Source organism: Maniola hyperantus, chromosome 3 (genome assembly GCF_902806685.2).
Source record: "Maniola hyperantus chromosome 3, iAphHyp1.2, whole genome shotgun sequence".
NCBI lineage: Eukaryota > Metazoa > Arthropoda > Insecta > Lepidoptera > Nymphalidae > Maniola > Maniola hyperantus.
This window is the reverse complement of record NC_048538.1, coordinates 6,954,207-6,975,635: the sequence shown is the minus strand read 5'-3', so window position 1 is coordinate 6,975,635 and position 21,429 is coordinate 6,954,207. Positions and strand designations below refer to the sequence as shown.

At 36.7% G+C, this 21,429-nt stretch overlaps 1 protein-coding gene across 5 annotated transcripts in view; it reads left to right on the top strand.

The window, feature by feature from the left end:
- Positions 1–21,429, top strand: part of inaE (inactivation no afterpotential E) — a 79,684-nt gene that overhangs the window by 32,837 nt on the left and 25,418 nt on the right. For all 5 annotated transcript variants that reach the window (XM_034984873.2, XM_069509627.1, XM_069509626.1 and 2 more), the window contains exon 2: positions 17,772–17,867. In XM_034984873.2, coding sequence (XP_034840764.1) covers positions 17,773–17,867 — 95 coding nt within the window. In that variant the 5' untranslated portion in view covers position 17,772. The remainder of the gene's footprint in view (positions 1–17,771; positions 17,868–21,429) is intronic.

The window sequence follows — 21,429 nt, the reverse complement described above, 5'->3', positions numbered from 1 at the left end:
GTGAATGTGAGTTGAAGTTCAAAACAAGTAAAAATCCTTGTAAGCCGTGTTTGTATTATGCAGTTTTTGATGTAGATTTGAATATAAAATAATTTAGCATTATTAAACGACGTGTACCTAGTATCAAAATGAATAACCAAAAATATTATCAATAGGTAAAATAGATAGCTAAAAGTTAAACTAATAAAAGGGACTATTAATATGTGCCGTGCGATGGTGCTAACAAAACAATATTCGGCTGATCTTGTTGATTGATTGATGGCTTCATCTCAGAAAACCCTGTTTTGAAAACCCTCGTAGTTATCTCGTAGCATTATATCTCGCTATTTAAATTAAATATAAAAACCGGCCAAGTGCGAGTCCAGACTCGCGCATTGAGGATTCTGTACTACAATCGTATTTTATCGACATTTTGCACGATAAATCAAAAACTATTATGCCTAAAAATAAATAAAAAGCTGTTTTAGAATGTGCAAGTAAACTTCTTTCATATGATACCCGACTTGGTATAGTAATCTTACTTTGAAAGTTGAAAATAGCAATATTTATTCATGTACACATTTTTTTTTGTGATGTAACCACAAATTCACGGTTTTTATATTTTTCTCCTCATGTTTGTTATAAGACCTATCTTCCTGCAAAGTTTCCTGATTCTAGGTCAACGGGAAGTACCCTATAGGTTTCTTGACAGACAGACAACAAAGTGATCCTATAAGGGTTCCCTTTTTTCCTTTTGAGGTACGGAACCCTAAAATTCTGTGATAGCCTAGTGGTTAAGACGTCGTTATGTGTGAAGTCTGCCAATTCGCACTTGGCCAACGTAGTATGGCCTAAACCGCCATACCATGTTGTCATAGCCATACCAGTGGGCCAGTGATGCACGATGGGTAGATATTTTAGATGATGACAATTAAATATATTATTATTTTAAATTTTCAAAAGCCCGTAAGAATTAAGATCCAAATTGTTAAAAGTCAATAACTAATTGAAGTTGTTGTAGTATCTTGAAACTTCTATATATAGTCCAGATTGCCGAACACTCAGTTAGTGCGAGTACTGTCGGCGGTACATTTGTTCGGGACTACGTCATCGATTGAACAGCGCCATCAAGTTTCTAGTGTGGCAACCGCCACTGGTTCATATGATTTTTCAACCCAATAATCCAGTAACGCTACAACTACTTATTACAGCATTTACTTACAATATATAACACAAATCTAGTAATGTTAACAAAGCAAGATCGTCATTGATAAGTGGATTTAAGGTGTTAGCCAAGTGTGTTAGGCAACCACGTTATGCCATTCACTAGACATCACGCCACTTGTGACTTGAATTTCTACTGCTTCCTTTAACCCCCTTTAGCTTCTTACCAGCCGGTTCAGTTCGGTTTTCCAGCTGAAAATCATTACACATTTTATCCCGCGCTTTTGCTTGAGGCATTTTGGTTTTAATGCTCAAGTGAAGGAACGGGATAAACCTACCTATATATACTCGTAACATGTGATGTGTGGCACAATTTTGAAAATAAACGTTTTTTTCTTTTTTTCTCTCTTTTTTTTTTGAAAAGGACTCTTTATTATCGTTCAGAGAAAGCTTCTCAAATCTCTCTCGCGCCGATTATGGTAGAAAGTAATAATGTGGTGCTGTCTATCCAAAATTCCGTGCTTTACTTTGAGTCGAGTCGGAATGGAGTCGGCGTCGAGTTTGTAAAGTTTGTTTGTCCCACTACGATGCTGATAACGCTGTCTTCGCTGACAAGAACAAATAACATGTTAGGCCTCCGCCCGCACGTCTGACAATGAGTGACCGATTTCTTGTTGGCAGTTTACGCAGGTGACTTTTTGTAGGGCGCGTGCGTTTCATTATTGCAATCTGTATGTTTTTTGCTGACGGAAAATTGGTCACTGATTGTCGGACGTGGGCGGAGCGACTTATGGTGAACGAGACTATGGAAGTTTTAAAAACTAAATTTTCCTATAGCAACAGGTTGACATGTCGACATGGCAATAGGGGTGGGGACGCCCCGCACATTTGCGCAGTTCCCGGGTAGCTCGGGTGACGTGCGGGTGTGCGGGGCGTCCTCCTGCCTTATACCCCGGTTGCCAGCTCGTCCTGTTGCTTGCGTACTATAGGTATGATCTATGTCAGGTGGGAGACTTCGGTCGTGGCTAGTTACCACCCCACCGGCACAGCCGTGCCGCCTAGCGATTTAGCGTTCTGGTACAATGCCGTGTAGAAACCAAAGGGCATGGGTTGTAATAAAAACTGTCATACCCCTTCCAGGTTAGCCCGCTCCATCTTAGACTGCATCATCACTTACCACCAGGTGAGATTGCAGTCAAGGGCTAACTTGTATCTGAATAAATAAATAAAAATCTTACTACCAGCGGTCCACCGGACTGCCCAAGAACAGGTAGTGCGACAACACTTTCTTAAGGTTGATGCGAAATCCGAAACAATCCACGACAAAGCATTGATTTAATTGGATTGCTGGTATGAGAAAATAATTAATTATGCATAACAAAATTATAAGGATTTCATAAATTCCAAATAATTTATATTTAGAAATTGATTGGGAGCTGAAACTTAATCAATGTTGCGCAGGATGTAATTTTGTCCTATGGGCATCGGGTGTGGTTGTTTGTGATTACAAAACGGTAGCTACCTACATGCGTAGTTTAGCAGGAAGTATTGTTTATATACATACATATCATCTTCTTCTCTATATATAAAAATGAATCGCTGAATGTGTTGCTGATCGCAAATCTCGAGCACAGCTGAAGCGATTTCGCTAATTCTTTTTTCATAATATTCCTTGAAGTACGGGGATGGTTCTTACGGAGAGGTAAAAATTAAAAAAAAACCTGTAAAAGAATCGACTGTTAGGCGGTACGAAGTTCGCCGGGGCAGCTAGTCTATAATATAATACGGAACCCTAAAAATGAATCACTAAATGTGTTGGTCATCGCAAATCTCGAGAACAGCTGAACCGATTTTGCTAATTCTTTTTTTATAATATTCCTTGAAGTACGAGGATGGTTCTTACGGAGAGAAGAATTTAAAAAATTTGAATCGACTGTTAGGCGGAACGAAGTTCGCCAGGGCAGCTAGAAAATTTTTCTCCTCTTTCATTTGACATCCCACTCGATAACAATAGCAAAAAAGAATTTTTGAAGAACCCTACTTTTTGGATGTAAAATTCGCGCCAGATCAATTTTGTTCACTTAAAATGTAGCCTATGTCACCCGGATCATAACAACGAATCAATTGACACCTCATCCATCAAAATCGGCCCAGAAGTTTAGTCGCTACAGTAGAACACACATAGATACAAACATACATACATAGGTACTTACATACATTGTATATACATAGACTGCCAAAATCATAACCCTTCCTTTTGGCTTTTCCGTAGTCGGGTAAAAATACAGAGGTTTAAGGCGCTGTATATAACAATACTGAGCTGAATGAGGATCATTTTGCGTAAAATCTATAGCTCCTATGTTTATGAAAAAAAAACTGGTTACAATTGATCGTATTTCTGACCTGATTGCCGTTTCTGAAACACGATTTCAGAAACTTCACTCGTTAGAAAATAATTGCAAAGTTGCCTCTGAAAATAGTTAAATTCCCATTTTTTCAGTTAAATGCTACAATAATTTTGATAAAATGAAGAATAATTTATTTGTCATATTTTATTACAACTGTTGGCTGTTTTAGATTTTGTATAAAGTGACTATAATAATTTTAATAAATTCTGTTAAAAATTGTCCGTTGGCGCAGCTATTTCCACTAGCGACTTCTTTGTCACTCATACTCAAAACCGAAATTATAACAAAAGATGAAGATTTTTGGGAGAAAAAGATGAAGGAAAAACTATTGACATTTTACATGGACTGGCTATTACCAGAAATAGTTGATTCTCGACGAGCGCGTGGTATGCCACTTCGAGAAAAAGAATCAGCATCACTAACAACTAAGGTTGATTTTATTCTACGTGATGGTAGTGAAGAAAAAGAACCTTCACCTAAGAGACGACGAATTTCCAAAGAACCCCTAATATCTTCAGACAATAAAGAAAATAACCCTTGTTGTAGCAGACAGCTAATATTTGACGAATTTTAATAAAACTTTAAATTAATCTCTCTTATCTTTAAATTAATATAAATGAATTGCTGTTCGTTAGTCTCGCTAAAACTCAGAAACGGCTTGACCGATTCGGATGAAATTTTTTGTATGTATTTGAGGGATAGTTTACATACACAATTAAAACCGGTAAGTGACGCTGCAGTTGGGTTCTAGGATTTTTTTACTTAATTACGGACAGATTTTGATAAAATTTCTTGTGTCTTTATCTTGGTCCCTGGGGGCTTAGATCCACAATATAATCCTTACTAATATTAAAAAAAGCGAAAGTTTGTATAGGCTAACCCGTTATTCCCGTTGAGTCACACCCCCGTGTGTAACACTGTGACACAAGGTGCCAACAATTTCAAAAAATTCAATTTTTTTGAATTTTCATCCGCCATCTTGGATTTCAAAATAAATAATATCCCGGAAAAGTTCACATTCAGTACTTGTTACACGCGCAATAATATGTATTTATGTAGGTGTGACAAGGTGCCAACAATTTCAAAATATTCCCGTTGAGTAACACTGTTACACTGTTTTGAAATTGTTGGCACCTTGTGTCACAGTGTTACACACGGGGGTGTGACTCAGCGGGAATAACCCCTTGTTACTCTTTCACGCCGCAACTACCGAACCGATTTGGCTGAAATTTAACACATAATATATAGCTTATAACCTGGAATAAGAATAACACATATGACATAGGCCACTTTTTATCCTGGAAAAATCTTCAGTTCCTGCGGGATTTTGAGAAATTTGCTACAGCTACAGCTATAAGTAGGCTGATTACTATACCAAACTGAAAGTAGGTATAAAGGTTGGAAAAGGGAGCGGGAATCACCACAAAATCCACGATTCCCTCGGGATTTGTGAAAGAGCGAAATTCAGCCGCGGAAAAGCAGAAATAGCAATTGTAATTACCGCAAAAGTAGCCGGCGTACCTCTTGAGCAGCCGGCATACCGATAGACGGATATCTTCCTAAGCCGATATCTAGGGTTCACTGCGATCTAAAGAGAAAAGTGCCCGCCATTTTGTTATTTTTGTTATTGGATCTAGGTATTTCTTTCAAAATGACATCTGGCAAGTTTCCTTTTTTATGATCATAGGAAACCCCAGTTATCGATTTTGAAAGAAAGCGGTCTAATAAAAAAAATCAAAATGGTAGCCACTTTTTCACACTTTGGCAACATTTGCCTATTTTACGATCACATCGATGACGAAGTAAATCGGTCCAATAGCAAAAAACCGGCTCAGTGCGAGTCAGGCTCGCGCAATGAGGGTTCCGTACTATACAGTCGTATTTTTTAGACATTTTGCAGGATAATTCAAAAACTAAGATACATTTAAAAAAAAAACTTTTTTAGAATGCACAGGTGAAGACCTTTCATATGATACCCCATTTGATATAGTTATCTTACTTAGAAAATTGAAAATACTTATTATTAGTTCATGACCACAATTTAATTTTTTTTGTGTGATCTAACCCTAAATTCACGGTTTTCAGATTTTTCCCCAAATGTCAGCTATAAGATCTACCTAGTACCTACCTGCCAAATTTCATGATTCTAGGTCAACGGGAAGTACCCTGTAGGTTTCTTGACAGACAGACAGACAGACAACAAAGTGATCCTATAAGGGTTCCGTTTTTCCTTTTGAGGTACGGAACCCTAAAAATTCAAAATGATGTTTACTTTTTTCCTCTTTTATGATCACTACGGTAACTCTAGATATTAATTTTAAAAGAAATTGTCCAATAACAAAACAAAAATAAATAAAAATCTTATTGTAAAAAATATATGGAAAAATGAAAAACCGATATGTTGTGAACCGCGGACTAGGTATCGAACTCGAACTTCATTACTATCGACGAGCGGATAAACCAACTGAGCCATACGATCGTTAGTTGCAGTGATGAAAGTAAGGTACATTATCTGTACCTACAGTTTATCCAGCTAAACTAAAGGTCGCGTGATGTCATTATAACGGCGCGACGTTGAATTTGTGCGGGGCGCGCCGCGATTTCTCGCTTCCACCTCCTCTGCTTCACCCCCTCAAATACCTAAAAAACGTCTATTCAGAGCGCCTTAAGCGAAATAACTTACAATGTAGAGTTCAAATTACCCACTCAAGTAGCTTTTCTCAGGCGCAAGAAACGCTGCGTCAGCGGTCGACGACCCGCATATTAGGTGACGTCAATCGGGATGCAAATATGATCGAGCCTTCAATAAGATCTAACCACAGACATGAATGTATCTCTCACTATTTGTGAATCAAGTCCCGCACCTTTTTCTACGGTGTTTCGCCGTACTCTTTGTGCGTTAAGCACACCGTTAAACGATGCAGTTCTTAGTGGTCCATTTTCAGCAGACGAGGAACGATTATCTGCTGAGGATAAAAGTGGGCCTTCGGGCTAAGATCTATAAGAGCCTACCTACTTTGAATTAGATCAGCCTGACAGAGTTAAAATGAATCAGATTTTAGGCAGAGATGCGTAAGTCTGCATCAGCAAAGTCTGTAGATTTCAGCCGGAAAGGTATCTACTTATTTGTTTGAAGATCTTATATCTCATTTTTCATTTAGTGAGTAATGTATACTCACTAAATGAAAAATGTTCAAAATTTCAGTTCTCTAGGTCCAAAGGTTTGGACTTGTACTTTTGGACGATTTCATCCGCGTGGATTTAGATTTCTTTTAAATCCCGTGGAACTTGATTTTCCGAGACAAAAAGTAGCCTAAATCCGTCCCCGGAATGTAAGGTTGGATGAATGGGCCGTAAAAAGTTAGCAGACAGACAGCCAAACACTTTTACAATAATTGCTAAGCGTGCAGTCGCTGGTTGCTTCATTATAAATATCAAGCAACTTCTCTACATAGTATAAAATAAAGTCGCCTCCCGCTGTCTGTATGTATGTATGTATGTATGTATGAACGCGTAGATCTTTTAAACTACGCAACGGATTTTAATGCGGTTTTCACCAATAGATAGAGTGATTCAAGAGGAAGGTTTATAGGTATAGTTTAATTCTCAAAAAATTAGAGATCCCTAGAGAAATTGAAATAATGTGAATTAGGTCGCAAAAAATCCTCTCATCTGAGAGTTTCCGAGGCAATGACACCACATTAGTATCTATGTTGCACCCATGCGAAGCCGGGGCGGGTCGCTAGTATTTTATAAATCCTGGTTGAACATTCCTTTGAGAATTCTTACCAAAAGTTTGTAATGAGCTCTAAAGTTGGAAACACATAAAACGCGCGACGGCATTTGAACGCGCGTGTATACATGTACGATTTGTAAAACAAGGAACTGTACAAACTGCAGCATACAACGACGATGGGGTGAGACTGCAAGAGCGCGGCACCAACTTATAGTTGCCTCCTCATTTCTGATTCTAGGATTTGGAACGCCTTTCCAGCATCAGTTTTCTCCTCCAATTATACCTACCAGTCAAGAGTGAATAAGCATCTTAGGCAAGCCCGCTTCATCTTAGGCTGCATCATTACTTGCCACCATTTGCCACTGATTGCAGCCAAGCGCTAGTCTATAAATTTTAAAAAAAAGCTCGCAACCAACACAGTTCCTTGCATTACAAATTGTAAAAATTTCATTGAACACTAATTTTGCTAGAGATCTTTACTCGCGTGCTTTTGCTATCGTTGGATGTTGCTAGGGTCTAAGTTTGCTTTGCTAAAGTAGATTTGCTTGAAAAAAATATATTATTGTAACAATAAATCCTGGTATAAAATGAGCCCTGTATTTTCTTATTAGGTTACTGCTTTTCCATAAAATACTAGTGATCTCGCGAGAAAAGAAAATTGGAAAAGAACGTTTTCCAATTTTTAGAGCAATCATAAAAGCAATATCGTGTGCATCGCAATATATGCTAAGAAAACCACTTCATATACATATACGAAGGTCACTCATATTAGAAGCCTTGGTATGGAGGTTATAACTGATACAGACAATATTGGAAAATACAACAGATGTTGCTGAAAGATTGCCATACCCACTGAAATATAAAATTTTAGGCAAAAATTAAAAAAAACGCTTCTTTAACTTTTCAGAGTTACCTACGCGTTTTAAAAATTAAATATCACTTGCTTTAGCGGTGAAAGAAAACATCGTGAGGAAACCTGCGTTACTGAGAGTTCTCCATAATTTGCTCAAAGGTGTGTGAAGTCTGCCAATCCGCACTTGGCAAACGTGGTGGACTATGGCCAAACCCTTCTCGTTCTGAGAAGAGGCAGTGAGCCGGCGATGGGTCATTTATGATGATGATGATGATGATGATATTGAGTTTAATAATAGAGTGGTAAACGTTTATCGAGACACGTTCTAATAAATTAATTAGTGAATTGCGCAGGATGTTGTTCTCGGCTCTCGACGCTACGCACTCAATTTTGTCCATTAGGTAAGCCCGCTTGCTTTATGTAAAATCGATAACCATTTCAGTCCTGAGTCCGGACTCGGGGGCTTTAAAAAGCTTTTCTCAGTTTGCAACTGAATGAGGTCTTAACTTTAATAAACTTCAGACGAATGATATAACTTATTGCTAACTTAATTAACCTAAAGGTTCAATTCCCATGCGTTGTGCTACTGTCGTGTACTATTTCCACGTTACATGAATATTTTGAGCTGGGCGAACAAAACGATATAAGTGCACTTCTGATCAAAACTCTTTTTATTCTTCAATCCGGACATTTTGGCCCACTGAATACAAACGTGAAAACTGAAATAGAGTCGATAGTTTATGAATTTGATCATCGAATATAAACTTGAATTCAATTCCAAGCTAAACGGCCTAAAACTGTGCTAAAATTGACTTCAAAGTTCATGATTTTGATCAAAACGACACAACTACATAACAATAAATTTTCAACAGTTTTCATTACATTTTTTGCTGATCCTGTAAAATTTTATTTCGTTTGCCAGATTTTGAAAATAAACAAAAATCTATTTTATAATGTACAGGTAAAGCCCTTTCATATGATACCCCACTAGGTACAGCAATCTTACTTTGAAAGTCGAAAATAGCAATATTTGTTCAACACAACACAAATTTTCATTTTTTTCTTGTGATGTAACCACAAATTCAATTCACAGTTTTCAGATTTTTTCCCCTAATGTCTGCTGTAAGACCTACCTACCTGCCAAATTTCATGATTCTAGGTCAACGGGAAGTACCCTGTAGGTTTCTTGACAGACAGACAGACGGACACACAGACAGACAGACAGATAGACATACAACAAAGTGATCCTATAAGGGTTCCGTTTTTCCTTTTGAGGTACGGAACCCTAAAAAGGAACAGAAAAATTACCGAATTACCGTTCACCTATAAAACTAAAAACGTAGATATATTTGGAGCAATTCCCGGATATTTTTCCTCTTATTGGATACAATTTTCTCGATAATAAAAACTATAAAATAATTCGTCATGATTATTCAATCGTGTTTATACACTATTTGATAATTATGAGGAATTATTTTTATAGTTTTTTTATAGAATTATTTTTATATATATATAGCTTGCATAAATCACAGTTTTTTCACATGAATCCATAATCTACTTACTACAAACGGACTTCAAACAACGACTTATATACTAACGACTAGCTACTTTTCCGAATAAAACGGAAACGAATGATGACATGTATCTGGCAAATAGGTCTATCTGCTATCTACTTCTGCATATTAGGTAGATTTTCAAGTAAAAAAATATGTTATGTAAGTACCAATCTACTTAAATACCAGTCCACGATTTTTCCGCTGTGGAGGCTAACGAAAGCATAGCGCGGCCGGCACGGCTAGCGGTAGAAAAACATTTTTGAAACACGTCACCGTTGCCAGATGCTAAACGGCGAATCCTACGAACAAGACCTTAGAAAGGTACGGCGATGCTGCACCACTTAAATAAAACTGGCCAAGTGCGAGTCAGGCTCGCGCAACGAGGGTTCCGTACTACAGTCGTATTTTTAGACATTTTGCACGATAATTCAAAAACTATGATGCATAAAAATAAATAAAAATCTGTTTAAGAATGCACAGGTGAAGCCCTTTCATATGATACCCCACTTGATATAGCTATCTTACTTCGAAAATTGAAAGTAGGTACTAATTATTAGTTCATGACCACAATTTAATTTTTTTTGTTTGGTGTAACCACAAACACACGGTTTTCAGATTTTTCCCCTAATGTCTGCTATAAAACCTACCTACCTGCGAAATTTTATGATGCCAGGTCAACGGGAAGTATAGCTGGTGTCTTGACAGACATGACAGACAGACAGACAGATAGACATACAGACAGACAGACAGACAGACAGACGAGCAGACAACGAAGTGATCCTATAGGGGCTCCTTTTTCCTTTTGAGGTAAGAATCCTTAAAAAGTAACTGAAAACTCAAATGGAAATTTTTGAAACCAGCAGCTTTTTAACAAAATAAATATAAGGATGGCAGAATTTTGATACTTTCCTATTCCTTTTGTATGAGACTATACCAAAAACTTCGTTTTTGTTTTAGACATGCTGTTTGTTTGTTGGTGTTAGGACAAGCAACATTTCCTAGACAAAAATAATATTTATACTAGTCTTATTTGAGCTCAGCAAAAAATAATGTTGACGATTGAACAAAAAGGACAAAAATAGTTCACAACCTAAACAGTTCTCAATTCTCATAAATATTTTTCAATGAGCAGACAGCTCTACAGCAGCTGTAGCCAATAGTCATACTACAACAGGCAAAAGCTCACTGCTCTGTCTATTCTGATTCTGTATTTATTATTCGTAAAATCATGCAAGGCCCTTCTTTCCTCCTTCCTTAATTCATACCTTATTCTTTTAGCTTTACATATAAAGTTATGTTTCAAAAAACAATATTAGATATCTACGTTTCCGTACGTTTTAGATAGATTGCTCCGACATCAATGGTTTTATAGAACAGTGCACACCAATGACCGTCAATGAATTTTAATATGATCATAGAAAATTCATTGTCACGACTTCTGTTTTGAGGGTAGAGGGTAACTTTTCATGTCGCCGCCGGGTGTTTGTGAGATTTCCCGGCACTTTCCCGGAAATCTCGTTAGCGTATTTATTTATTACCCACAGCTTAATTTCGTCATATTTTATTTTCTCTTTTTGTCACGCCATAAGGCTTCTAATGTTACATTTCTTAGTTTATTTGTAGGTATGTACATCATTACAAGATTTTGGCTTTGTAGAGCGTTGTCTCTGTCACTCCTATGGACGTTTTGTCGGTCTCAATGACGAGACAATGCTCTACAAAACCGCTATCTCTTTCTCTTTAAAAGGTCGATGTACATTATTTTCTGCCGCGTACTGTACCTATTGTACTGAGTAACTACTGATATTCCAAGAAACGTTATATTTAAACCTCAGAATATTAGTAGCATTTATTCTTCGATGATCTGAACTCTGAAGTGCTTGTTCAAAATTTTGTTTACTTACGGCTGTGGTAGTGGGCGCGATCGTTAAAAAATCAACATAAAGTACCACAGGTCAAAGATACTTCATAGTTCATACAAACTTCATACAGTCGGTCGACGGAGACGTCTACAGTGAGCAATCCAGCGAGGTCACAGGGACGAGGTAGTGGAGGGATTATATTATACGACCGACCGGCACAAGGAGTCGGCGGAATAAACTTTAGTTATTTTGCATAGTAGTGCACAGTCGTCCGGTAGCTGCTACGAGTGCTATGGCCGGCGTAAGGCCCGGTATCAACCTAAGCGGAGTGGAGAGGAGATGTGTAGGTACACTAAACCAATCCGATTTTTGAAAAAAGACGTGATAATTTTTTCACGTCATCTATGTATTTTGATTCTGATTGGTCGATGGAACGCATCTCCTCTCCTCTCCGCTTAGGTGGATACCGGGCCTCAAGCCGGCTTGTTCGCAACATCAAAGGCGCTATCTCACTGTATGTATTTACGCTGTGTCTGTAATGTGCCTAAAGAGTTCAAGTGAACCGAACCACCCGTACTCGCTCGCGATGTGTGTACCTAGTTGAACACGCACTTAAAAGCTCTACAATAGTTGGCTGTACATATTATTATATATTTTTCATTAATTGTGTGTTTAAGGTTGAAGATCTGAGAAACAAAAAAATATGGATTGGCTTCATTTCAGTCCACAATGAGCTACTATCCTATCGATACCATATCAGATCAATGATCAATGCATAGTTGCTAGTGATGAAGCCTTAGTACCTACAATTTAAGGTAGAGCCACGTAGAGCAAAGTTATTTTCCAAAATGTATAAAAGAATTTCTTCGTAATGGGTTTTACGGTCATTGAACGTAATAGCGATGTTGTTATTGGTGGCTTTATTGCTTATTTTATTATTTACCTACTTCGTGTTTCTGAGTGGAATTCATATTCTTTTAATGTGGTTTCTGCGGTAACCATCTAAGGGCGATCGTATCCTTATCTTATCCTTCGACAAATAGCAAAAGGCGCACAAACCACTAGAGTGATTTAACAATAAGTACTGAAAACGCATGTAACGTCAATGAGTGAGTGAATCAGCACGAGCAGAGATGTATATATATATATAATATTAATTTACTCAATGAAACAGGTCGCAAAATATGATTTTTTGCTTGAACACCTATATTTTTTGAGTGACAGAGCTCTTGTGTTCTACCTTTAAATTTTTTTGTAGGGACTTTATTATTTGTAGTATTTCCTTTCATCTGTCAGAATTGTTAAAAGACTGGATACACACGTACATACTTGAATATTTTGTTATTCTTACATTTAGGTACAATTTTCTTGCAATCAATATCAATATCAGACACAGATAGGTACACTATTGCGTCTCTGTCGAACAGATGGACGTGTGACCTAGTTGTAACTTGTAACAGCGGTAACAGCACCTATCAGCTGATTGCAATTGTTAGACAACGTTGACCAAGTCGGTAACTGGGTGGGTAACCGAGGAAACTAAAATATCAAATTCGGACACCGTTGGTCCCCCTTATTATGACTAGGTAGTTAAACTGGGAACTCACCTATTATTATCCTAATAAAAATCCTAGCATCATGTGATTGATTCAAAGTGGCCATAACTTAACAATGAGGAATACGGTGCAGAGAGAGAACTGATCACAATTATTTTAAACTAAATCTGTAAATAGTAGATTATAGAGTGTAGACTACCTAGTCCATACTCAGTTGTATATTAAGTATCTGAGTACTGAGTTTCTTGCTAGGTCTAGGTAGGTTTTCTCGGTATAGAAAACATCATTCAAATCACCTTTCAAAAGAACTTGAGAAAAGCCTATTTAAATTTTAAATAACCAGAGATCCAAGTTTAGAGTATACCTACTTACATAAGTTATCTAAACTACTAGACTGATCTATCTGATCTAGTGATCAGTCTCAAACTACTGGACGGATCGGGCCGGATAGCTATTATGACGTAGGCATCCGCTAAGAAAGGATTTTTGAAAATTCAACCCTTAAGGGGGTAAAATAGGGGTTTGAAGTTTCTGTAGTCCACGCGGACGAAGTCGCGAGCATTAGCTAGTTGTATATAAATATCCAAGTTATAAACAAAACTTTCAACATTAAGCTACGAAATATTGAAGATAAAGTTGTGTTATTCTAGGTTTACCGCTCGTAAAAAATGTGGGTTTCGTGTTATTTTTGTACCCTGAACCCTCCTCAACATGATTCATAACAAGCTTGGCTAATAAATGGCTCAGGATAAAAATAGTTCAAACTCTATAACTACCTATTGATTATTATTTATAATTAAGTAAGTAGGTATAGATACCTACTAAGCTTTTTATAGAATAAATTTTCTATTTATATTCGACTAGCTATTCCCCTGAATTGCGTAACCATGTACCTACTTAACTTATAATATATTGTACTCACGTTGACGGCACTATTACAAAAAACTTTAAGCAAGTATCAACAACAATTGGACCTACAAATAGATGCTTATTTGATTGACTAACGTAGAAAATGACAGTACTCGAAAAATTGTTGCTATGATAATTATGGACTAATAGCCAGTGCGTGCCAGACCTTCGTTATTTTGTAAAACTAAAAGTCTCTCTGCATATTGTCCCAAACACAGAGAGGAACGATCAGCGATCATGGTGGCTTTGGGAGAGGTAATAAAGGTGTAAAAACTTTTACGTCAAAATATAAACTCTATTTTTATATTTTCTTCGGAAATCACGTCATGGATTGCCACACACTTAGTATGGTGCCAACCCCCCTACCAGACACCCTTTAAGTTTAATAAATTGTTAATATTCTCCCAAAGCCACCATTATCCAAACTTCATAGACGCTGATCGTTCCTCCCTGTGTTGGGGACAATACTTACGCAGAGTAACTTTCAGCTTTTACAAAATAATGAATATCTGGCTCGCGCTGGCTCTCTCTCTATTAAGTAACTAGGTACCTTATAGGCTTGTAAAGGACTGATTTATTTTTATATCTTCTCTATATTATATAAAAATGAATCGCTGAATGTGTTGCTGATTGCAAATCTCGAGAACAGCAGAACCGATTTCGCTAATTCTTTTTTCATAATATTCCTGGAAGTACGAGGATGGTTCTTATTACGGAGAGAAAAATTTAAAAAAGTCTGGAAAAAGAATCGACTGTTAGGTGGTACGACGTTCGCCGGGACAGCTAGTTTATTAATAAAAATATACATTTTGGTATGGAGTTCATTTGTTGTTTTGTTCATTTTGATCGATTTTTGACGTACCTAGATCGTTATATATAGCCTGTAGTTGGCCTGTAGCGGCAGAAAATGTGGGTTATTAATTTATTATAACTGGCAAAAATAACTAACATAAGGATTGCTCAATAGAGTGCTAATTAGCACAATGCGAAGTGAAAAAATGTTTATTGTTTAGTTTCTGTTATTTTGTTAGCACTGTGATAAATTACAAGCTATAATAAACTCGCAAGGTTCGTTAAAATATTTTCATATCATCGCGAAATTGGTTTGGGAAGCATAAATATTCGCACAATTGTTTAAAATTAAACGCGTTATTTACTCCACACAGTCCTACTGACCGAGCAAGATCATATTGGATATAGGTACCTACCTAGTGGGTAAACAAGACTGAATAAGATTCTGAATCCCAAAATATTCGTCCGGGTTCAGTGTACTGAATGCAGAATGTAGGACACTAAAGGCGGATTTGAGAATGCGACAATATAGCACCAGAGACGTTTGCTTATTGCAGTACCGACGAAAGCTATCTCGCTGTTCTTTTAGCACCATTATGTTGCTGACACTTGTTATTTTCACACGAAAGCTTTTAAGGCTAAGTAGGGTACCCGGACCAATAGATGAAAGTTTAAGCGGAATTCTACTTGTTATAATTTTTCTTAACTCTTATAACTAATATATGTTCACGTTGGGTAGGTAGGATAAATTGTATTAGTAGTGTGTGATGGTGTAGTTTACCAGGGCATGAATCCACGACCCAGGGCTCCCGACTTGATCGGGGGACCCGAAATGCTTATAGGTACCAAGTGCCTATGTATTTTTCACTCAATAAATTTCATTGATTAATTGATTTTGAACAGTAATTAGATAAGACTAGCTTTAAGTTTTATTGTAATATTTTCAATCAAAGTCAAATGATTTATTCAAAATACGTAATAAATTACTCTTTTTGATAGTCAGATGTTGGATTTGTAAGATATAGTGGTGATAATGGGCTACTTGACTCATATCTAATTTCGTCCAATAAATGATTATTTATTATAGTATTTTGCTTAAGACAACGAAATATATCAATAACAATTATTAAAAACGCAGGATGGATATATAAATCCAATTTAAAAAAAAACAGTTTTTATTTTTATTTGAAACGCAGAAAACGCTGTCAGCCATGATGTGACGTCATTAAATATGTAAACAAAGAAATGTCATCCCTATGTCACGCTGGGACTAACGTAGTATCTGACTAACTTATATATCAACGCACAGCCTAAACATCTAAACAACTGGTCCTAGATACATGAAATTTGGTCTGTGTGTTCTTTGTAGGTAAAGAGAAGCTATCCACTAGGAAAGGATTTTTTGAAATTTCACCCCTGAGTGAGTTAAATGGGGGTTTGAAATTTATGAAGTCCACGCGGACGCAGTCACGAGCATAAGCTAGTTTTTATATATTTCTAAAAACTCATAGTAAACGTAAAAAAATATCGTTTTCTCTTTATAAACTGAATAAGTTATTAAGTAAGACTTACAACAAAGTGATCTTTGCAATAATAAATTTGGGTTGAAGTCGTTAGTCATATAGGATCCCTTTAAGCAAGTCTTCGCGTGTTACGTATATTTATTTCACTGGGCACTCTAGTCCACAACTTTCCTGTGGTCTTTATAGATGCGTTTTTTACATTCTCGGATGATTCAATAACGATAATTACTATATTTTTCATGTAAACTAGTATAGAAGTCATGTTTATTAAACTTTGGGAGGTTATGCTGTTGTTTACAAATGCATGACGTCAGAGCACAGATAATCTATCGGCCAAACATGGCCGACAGTGTTTTCACCTGTCTAAGAAAAATATATTTTTAAATTAAAGTTTTACGGTTTTTAGGGCGCAAAAAAATATAGTGTTAATTTTTTTGATCTAATAGGACAAATATTAACCATTTAAGACCTACTTAAAAAAAGTGTCAACTAGCCTATTATTACGCAAACTTAAAACTAAAGCTACGAGGGTTCCAAACGCGCCCAATGCAATAAAAAGTACGCTGCCAAAAGTGATGAACATCCGCTTAGTGTTAAAAACAATAAGCGAGAGTAAGTAGATAATAAGCGAGTTTCACTGAATCAATATTGAAGCGTCGCCCTTGCACTTGAACGATGAAAACGCTCAACGAATTTATAGATTTTTTTTAATTTTATTTAACTGTAGTTAACATACCTATAGGGTATATAGTACCTATAGGATTTATTCAGGATGTCTATAGCAACCTGCAAGAAATCCAAAACTATTCAACTAAATTAGTTGGAAGTAGAGATGCTTGTACAAAACGTACAACAAACGTGTTGTTGTAAAAGAGATTCCAAGTTATTTAACTACAACACCTTATTACAATAATTAATGAATATCATATCATAATTTTTTTATACATTATATTAGATACATTTATTGTACTCCATAAAATTAGTACAGAAAAACACATACAAAGCAAAACAAAAATATAGGCAGATACATTTTTTATGCAAGCCTATAAAAATTAAATATTAAAATTACAAATCGAAAATATCATCTAATCCACCGTAACGAGGCGGTAACCATATTATAATTATTTTTTACAGGTACAAAAACATAAATTTAAAGCGAGTTAATTACACTTATTCCATTTTAACCACAAACATCACGATACAGCAAAGTAAATGCAGTGTAGAACCATAAATTGAAATTCTGAATCAACTCAGCATTTGCGCAAATCGCTGCACGGACTTACGCAAAATAAGCTGTTTGCTGAGTTACACAACGAAACTGGAATTTCCGTAGTAAAACGAGTGATCTACCATTTATCTCGTTTTTATTTGTCACTGTCATGGTAATTTTTACTGTAACGGCTTGTAATAAAATACGTTTTCTTTTGTTGCAGGATGCCGGCGATCCGGCTCCTGGGGCGTAAATGGCTGGCCGCCTCAGACGATCTCGTATTTCCGAGTATATTCGAACTTCTATTCCGATTCGTCTGGTAAGTGATTACTTTTACCTTTGCTCTTCCGGATTTATCAACAACTAGCTGATGCCTGCGATGACATTCGTACGCGTGGATTTAGGTTTTAAAAAATCCTGTGGGAACTCTTCAATTTTCCGGGATAAAAAGTAGCCTATGTCCTTCCCCGGGATGCAAGCTATCTCTGTACCAAATTTCGTCAAATCCGGTTGAACGGTTGAGCCGTGAAAAGATAGCAGACAGACACACTTTCACATTTATAATGTTAGTATGTGGTTTGTGGTAGTGTGGTTTAGTATTTGTGTGTTATAGCTCAAATATAATGCACATTATAATAATGTTATGATTTAGCGATAGAGTACTATAAAATAGGATCTAATTGTATGTACGCTACGTATGTAGTTATACGAGTAGGTATATGTTTATAAAGGTGTTTAGCCTGTAAAAACAAACTACTGTACTGTTGTTAGCAATAAGTTATTTAAAATACTGTTGCATAACTTTGTTGTGATTATTATAAAAAATAAATAAATGACATTTAAAAATCAAAAATCAATCAATGTTAGTATGGCTTTCCGAACCGACTTTTCATAAACTGATTTTATTTTTCGATAGGTACCTATGACGCGAGCATTAATAAAAGTTATATAATACTTAGTAAATATTATCGAAGTAAGTGGTATTCCGACTTATCTTCATAAAATGTTGGATCTGACAAAACAGAGCTGTGTTTTTTACGAATCTAACCCAATAATATTGCGTTAGCAAATAGTAACATGATGCCAAAAATATGCTTATTCAATGGTCCTTGGTTGAAGAATATTATGGTTGATTACATTGTAGACAATATTTGTCATGTTTTGCGATTTCCTGTAAAAATATTATTAGATAAAGTTAAAGGCTGAAAATATTTTCATATAAAGGCTTGAGCGGCGCTAGAAATTATATTACAAGGAACTGTTCACTTTGCCAAGCTCACGTAGGTTGCGCTCTGCAGCAGTCATACAGTTGCTTTTACCTTAATTGTGCTTCATACAATTTCCTGTATTGAAATATAATTTTTTTTTTATTCAAACGAGTTTTACTAGTGCTTTGGAATCTACAAATGAATTTACCACTGCACTGGTTCAGAATTCCCTTCTTACCGAGAGCTGGACGCGACGCGTCGTATCTTTCGCGCTATGTGAGTGCCTATTATTGTTTGCGATAGACATGACGATACTAATCTGACCATGATGGCGAAGATTCATATTTCTCCTTCTCATCAAAAATATTTAAATAAGTTGCTAAGTAATCAATGATCGCTTGATACACGTTTGTGCAATGTACCTACCTGCCTACCTATTGTTTAGTTATGCAAATCAGAAACGCATATGGGCGTTGTATTTCTGACTCAGAATAGACCGCATACAAATTATGAAGCAAGTACTAAATATAGTTAGGAAATATCTTGGTTATGATTTTAACCTTGTTTTGTAAGTGAAGTTACTGCGAAGTAGCCTAATTACATGTCCAACTCAAGGTTTAACTTTTAGGCCTACAAGTATGTCACATTAAACAGAGGGCGCTCGTGCTAACAGTAGCAATTAGGTGCCTATGTTTTAGTGAAAGTTCTATTTATAATACCTAATCATAATTATTGTGAACTCTCAGGTACGCAGGGTTCGTCATGATGTTTTCGTTTCTTTCACCGTTAAATCATGTGATGAATAATAATTAATTGCTTAAACCACATACATAACTCCGAAAAGTTAGAGGTCTGGCCTAGGATCGAAGCACACACCCCCTGACGCGACCGAAGAGCTATCACCGCTTTTTTACTTAACTACACCGGTACTTTGTTACCGACTTTAAAAAAAACGCGCTATCTCTCTTCAAACCGTGAATCGTGTATCAGTGAAACGAAGGGGCACCTGTACCTATCCATTTGAGTAACCTCAAGTCTGGGCTTCTCGGCCTAAGGCTGATCATGGATAGAAAGTTACACATTTGTTTCAGCGGCTTGCCGCGTCGTTCTAAGCCACAGATTATAAGAGAAAAGTGGACAGGTCGTTATACTTCGACCTTCGGCCCCGGCGCGGCGTCTGATTGCTTCATAATGGCTTTTGAATTGTCGCGGAATCGTTTTGATTGCCATTATGCGCTGGTGCGCGGTCACTTAACCCCGACCGGACATTTCATTAGTTTGGGACATCTCGTGCTCATTATTCAATTCAGCATTCACTTGACATAATGGAACTTGATTGTGTACCACTTATTTTTAAATGCTAACTGATAAAATGCTACTTCATTTGACGTGGTAAGGAACAGCAATAAATTCTAACTATAGTCCGCGACATATTGAGATGGCAATCAGGGTATGAGGCGGGGGGACACCCCGCACACTCACACGTCACCCGCGTTCGCCCTCACCGAGTTAGCACGGAGGCACGACGGAGGCTAGGCGGGTGTACGGGGCGTTCCCTCCCCGATCTCGACCTGTCGCGTACACACATTTTGGTAGTCTGTCTACCAGTGATATGAGTAATTACTTAATCACATTCAGCCCCCTCGCCTTTTCTTTTTCCTTGGCTACGCTAACCAAAGTTATATTTAAATCAGATCAACAATTTCAAATCATATACCGCTTATTAAAATATATAGGGAATGAAATTAAAAGTTAAAAAAATATTTTCCATATCTGATAGCTGCTATGCGATGTACATATGTACGAGTAAATACCTATAGTAACTACCCTTGGAGAAGATGAATTTTCTCCATATCTCGACTTTAGTTATACGGAAAGGCATATACCACTCACGAGTAAAACCACACCAATTAAATAAGCTAATTTTATGGTTCTCATTATTTAGGATTCTATTTCTCGAATTTACAGTCGTAATTTTTCTACATTTTGCACGATTAATCAAAAACTATTATGCATAAAAATAAATAAAAATTTGTTTTAGAATGCACAGGTAAACCCCTTTCATTATGATATCCCACTTGGTATTACTTTGAAAGTGGAAGAGAATACTAATTAATTGTTCATGAACACTTTTTTTTTTGTGATGTAACTACGAATTCACGGTTTTCCGAATGTTCCCCTTACGTGTGCTCAGAGTTCTACCTACCTGTCAAATTTCATGATTCTAGGACCTAGGTCAACGGGAAGTACCCTATAGGTTTCTTGACAGACAGACAGACAACTTAGCGATCCTATAATGGTTCCTTTTTTCCTTTTGAGGTACGGAACCCTACAAACCATACAAATAAAATAACAAATCCTTCGCTGCTCGTAAATCTAGGTTAATTGATATTTAAATTGACATAGGTAACAGATTAATTGAATAATTAATTTGTTTACAATCAGACCTTCGCAGAGGACCTTTACCCGTGTTACTATGCCTTATTATTAAATCCTCCGAGAAGTTGTAATACAACAGTAATCTGAGCAAGAAACTATAAAGGCCATCGATGTAATAGTTATAATAAGTCTACAATAAAGGCGTCAGCGTAAACTGTGATAGCCTAGTGGCATAGTACTATTATATTATTATTCTGTGCTAGTGGTAAGGACGTCCACTTCCCTAATCTCGGA